A 4,581-nucleotide genomic window follows, 5' to 3' on the forward strand; every position below is an offset into this window, starting at 1 on the left:
TGCTAAACTCAACGGGCTCTGTGCGATTTAGCCACATTTTTGCTAGCTGATGCTTTGCACTGAACTCGTCAATCATTTTCTCATGCCTTTATGTGGAAACAGCTTTGCGCAAGTTATTCATATTGCAAATATAAGGTGAAGTACTTCGTCATGGTGCTTTTATTATACGCTGTCATTTTTTTAGGTGGAGGAAAGGAGAAACTGTCATGACTCCGACGTCCCAGCGGGTTGGGGGAATGGCCGGGCATATGGCAACAACTCTCGACAACGGCGAGAACTCGGACCTGGCGCCGTACTTGCCACCGGTACTGAGCCAACCAGTGGTTCAGATCGTGCAACGCATGGTCCCCGGCGAAGAAGAGCCCTCGTGTTCCTACGCTGGTATAGTACTGCTGACACGTCTTGGATTATGCATTTTTACTGTTCATGTTGGAAATTTCACACGCTGAAGCTGCACCTTGGCTATAAGACATGCACACGCAGTTCTACTAGATTATTGGGGACGCTGCATGCATAAAATTTTCTTCTTTTGCAGTTATCCCTATATTATCCCAGACGCAGACTGCCTTCTAACCTCTCTCACTCTCGCATGCCGTGCCAGAAGTATCCTTGTATTCAGGGGTCGCGTAAGGGGTCATACTGTTTCATAAATTAAATTCTCGTGTCCACAATTTTGCCTTAATATAGTGTTACATTTTAATCAGCTGAAATAAATTTAAGCTGTTTTCTCACTGGTCTTACTTTTACACAGTGAGCTGTGTTTCTGGTATTAATTAGGTTTTACATTACTTGAATAGCAAGACTAGAGCCCAGTTCTGCATGCTTTAAATAGATGGCCCACTTTCAGTGAAGTAATAGCATGTTACCTGGGTGGTTACATTGTGCCTGCATCTACTCAAGTTCAACTCGTGCATAGGTGTGAGAAGCAGGTTAATGTAAAATTAATTTACTTTAACAACGTGATACCAATCGTGTACTTTCACCCTTTTAAAAAGTGCCTTAGTTAATAAAAAGTATGATACGGTGGAATAAAACACCATTTTCTCAGCCCAGTTCTACTAGTGTTTAGAACCAGCAAGTAAAGAACACAAAGCAAGTGTTATGTTCACTGATTTTATTTCATGTGGAGAAGCGATAGCTGTTTCTGCAATTTTTTATGTGAGGCAGCTTGTTCTAAAAAACTTTGTCATGGTTACACTTGGCTAAATGAAGTCCTTGAGCAATAGCGCAGCTGGCTCGCTAAATGTTCAAATGAGCAATGGAACACCTTCATTGACTGCGGCCAACTAGGTGCTGGCCGGACCTTCGCTGCGCTTGAAAGTCAGATTAACGCTGTGAGAAGGGAGCTGTTTTCTGGGTTGGTACCCGGAGTGGTTGAACTGTCACTCTAAACAAATGGTGCCACTGCTGAGGTACAAGCATGCGAATGGGGATACACAGTGGGTAGGTGTTGTGCGGTGTAAATGCTTCCTTGATGTGCTGCTTGCCTGAACATGTTCTACCAAAACTGTCATTTCTGTATACAATTATTACACTTTACAACACCAAAAAGGGCCTGGTAGACCTACAAAACCTATTGCAGTGACAGCTGTATACAGTGATTATATTTTGCAACATATTAAATTGGAACACCAACAAAACGTGTCCAGGAACACTGTTCTGCATGTTTTGCAATCACAGGTGTAACCAACAACAGCAGTATATCACTAACACCCAGCATCAGATGCGAGTACATTTATTGTAGCCTCATCCACACCTGGCAATTTCATGTGATCATAATATCGTAAGGATACATGCAGTGCAAGGTCCTCCGTGATTAAGAATGTACACATTTGAGAGGAAGGGTGTAGCCTCCCACCTCGAGCAAGAAGTCACAAAACCTAAGTCATGCAATAATGAAATGTCTTTGAATAAGGAAGAAACTTGAAATCTTATAAATATCACACATGCACACACACACATGCACAGAAAGAAAACATCAGATGGGCTTCCATGTCAACTCAACTCAGGCAAGGACCCACAAAAAAGGAAGTGCCACCAATTTCAGAGCATAGCTGGAACGCTTTACTATCGCTGCGTCCAAAGCAAAACATTTGGTAGACACTTTTGGGTGCCGTACTGGCAGCGCCATGGCCTGTAGCCACAAATAGAATAGCGCTCAGTTATGGATATATTTTCACGGTGGATCGGTTGTACAAGCCGCAACTTTGCCGTTGCGGGAAGAAATACCAAGAAAATGCCAAGCGCTTGTGAACGTGAGCCTTGTGGCAACCGCCGAGCGTCCTGGGACACACAGTGGCTTTCAGGAGGGAAAAAAAGAAAGAAAAAAGAAACGTCAGCACTGTTGTCAAGCGCTGCCACGCATGTAAACAAAACAAAACTGCAACGCTACTGCAAATATTGTCACGGGAAGAAGACAAAAGCTATCGGCCCAACCTCCGGAGAAGAAGACCCAGCTGGGCGGGCTCCCTCATCGCCGACATTGTGTAAATAGTACATCACTCGCACCTTCCATGGTTTATTTCCTGTGTCCTGCCGCCACGTAACATGTTTTTGTGTAGGTTGCGGAGATCATCTCCATCCTGGCCCCAGCTTCGCTTCGTCCCAGCTGCTGAACATCGCTCAAAGGGTCTTGGATCGCGTCGGCCCGCCCCAGTCCCGGTGAGCCATGGACGCACCATTCCCCAGCCCCGTGTCCCCAGCCTGTGACTTGCCGAGACCAAACGACGTGACCAGCCGCGATCTGAACAGAAGAGGACACCGTTCCCCTGCCCTCAACTCCGGCGCACCTCCGAGGCCTTTGGGCGTTGCTTCACTGCGTCGGAGGACATTGCTCTTTTGGGATCAGTGCTCACCACGACTAATCATACCCATCCGTGGCGGCGAGGACTCCCTTTTTCCTCTCATCTCATCGCGCATCGTCACCGCATCTGCACATTTACTATGGCCTCGACCGGGACGGTCGCTTTAGACGAGGGGGATGTGTCACGGGAAGAAGACGAAAGCTATCGGCCCAACCTGCGGAGAAGGAGACCCAGCTGGGCGGTCTGTGCCATTTGCCGCCACGTAACAATATAATTGGACGCATGCCTACAAGTGTGCTACTCCTTCTCGAGGAGACTAGCAGATCCCGGCACCGCTGCCTCAAGTTGATGACGAAGAGCTGGTAAAAGTGAGGATGAGGATGACTTTGGATGAGGATGCTGAGGATGACTTTGCATCCACCACTCGCAGCGAAGAAGATGACAAGCTCTTCGATGCGTATGACTACGATTACTAGCCCCGCAACTAAACAATGACACTGAAACTTAACTACGTGTGCAGCAATGCCCACCTACAACAGCTTCGCCATTCAAGCCTTGCGCATGAGTTCAAGCTTCCTGGATTTTTTTTATTACAATTTTTCTTCCTGTTGCTGAGGAGCATCAGGCGGATCAAGCGGATCAAGACGAGCACGGCCACCCAACTGGTCACGACCTGGCGGTGCCATTCTCGGGTGGAGCAGATGCGGGCGAGCTGGATGCTCCCACAGGGGGACATGCTGCCGCGCTACCTCCTCAGGGTGCCACGGCATCTTCCGAGGACTCTAGCAGGCCACCAAGGGGCCGAATGGACCTCCTCCACCAGCACCTGGGCACCGAAAACGACCTTCGTATGGCCCTAATTAGGCAGGAGCATGACCTCCTCATAAATCTTTTGCAGGAGGACCATGATGCCACGCTGGCCCTTAAAACTGAGAACTACAGCTTGAAATACAGCTGCTAGAGCGGCAAAAGCAGCACCAGGAAAAGATTTTCGAGGTGCAAACAAAAGTAGAAGCTAGGCTGCCAGATTTTCGAGGTACAAACAAAAGTAGAAGAAGCTAGGCTGCAGCAAGAGCAGTGCCAAGCAAAACTTTGCGAGCTAAGAGTGAAAGTGGAAGAGGCGCGGCTGCAGAAGGCACTGAAAGATGTTTAAAACTGAAATGTTCACCCTTACGGTTTCATTATAGTTCTTTTATTTTTGCAACGCAAGCTGCACTACGCTAACTCGGGCAGTCTTCGCGGGATGACCAGTTTTGCCCTTGAGCGCTAGAGGTCAAACCACACCCCCTTCCGCAATTGCCGGCACGAAGCAGCGGCCTTATAACTGGGAGAGATAGGCGAGGAGGGAAGAGAGATGTGTCCGGAATAAGGCGAGGAGGCTGCTGCCGCAGCGATAAGCGCACGCCTCGATGAAAGGCCACATGCGGCGCAGAACAGTGTGCGATAGAGGAAGACGAACATCCAGCTGTGGTCCCTCGTATAGCGGCGAGGCTTAAACAACGCTGCGCGGCAAAAAAGAGGAAACACGCTACTGTTGCCTACAGCTTCGCTACCTTCAAGTCTTGCTTCAAGTCTGAGCTTCCTTCATTGTTTAGTCTTAAAAGGTGCACGTGGGTGGGCGTGGTGCAGCTTTAACACAGTCCTCCCCCCACCTCCCCCCCCCCCCAAAAGAAAATGCTCAACTTGGCAGGATCAAGCTGTGGAAAATGCCACTCTAATTCAGTCAGTTATGAGAAGCTCCTCTGAATGAGGAGGTGTCGTTCTTGGGCACCCAGCC

General features: G+C 48.5%; 1 protein-coding gene across 1 annotated transcript; it reads left to right on the forward strand.

Moving 5' to 3' along the window:
- The first annotated feature begins 206 nt into the window (after window positions 1-206).
- On the forward strand, window positions 207-3,765 carry LOC144154801 (uncharacterized). Its single transcript, XM_077685902.1, has 2 exons — window positions 207-381; window positions 3,506-3,765. Exons 1-2 carry the CDS (start codon window positions 207-209, stop codon window positions 3,763-3,765), a joined length of 435 nt encoding a protein of 144 aa, XP_077542028.1.
- The last annotated feature ends 816 nt before the right edge of the window (window positions 3,766-4,581 follow it).

Source organism: Haemaphysalis longicornis, unplaced genomic scaffold (assembly GCF_048455015.1).
Source record: "Haemaphysalis longicornis isolate Haplotype H1 unplaced genomic scaffold, Haemaphysalis longicornis Haplotype H1 scaffold_93, whole genome shotgun sequence".
NCBI lineage: Eukaryota > Metazoa > Arthropoda > Arachnida > Ixodida > Ixodidae > Haemaphysalis > Haemaphysalis longicornis.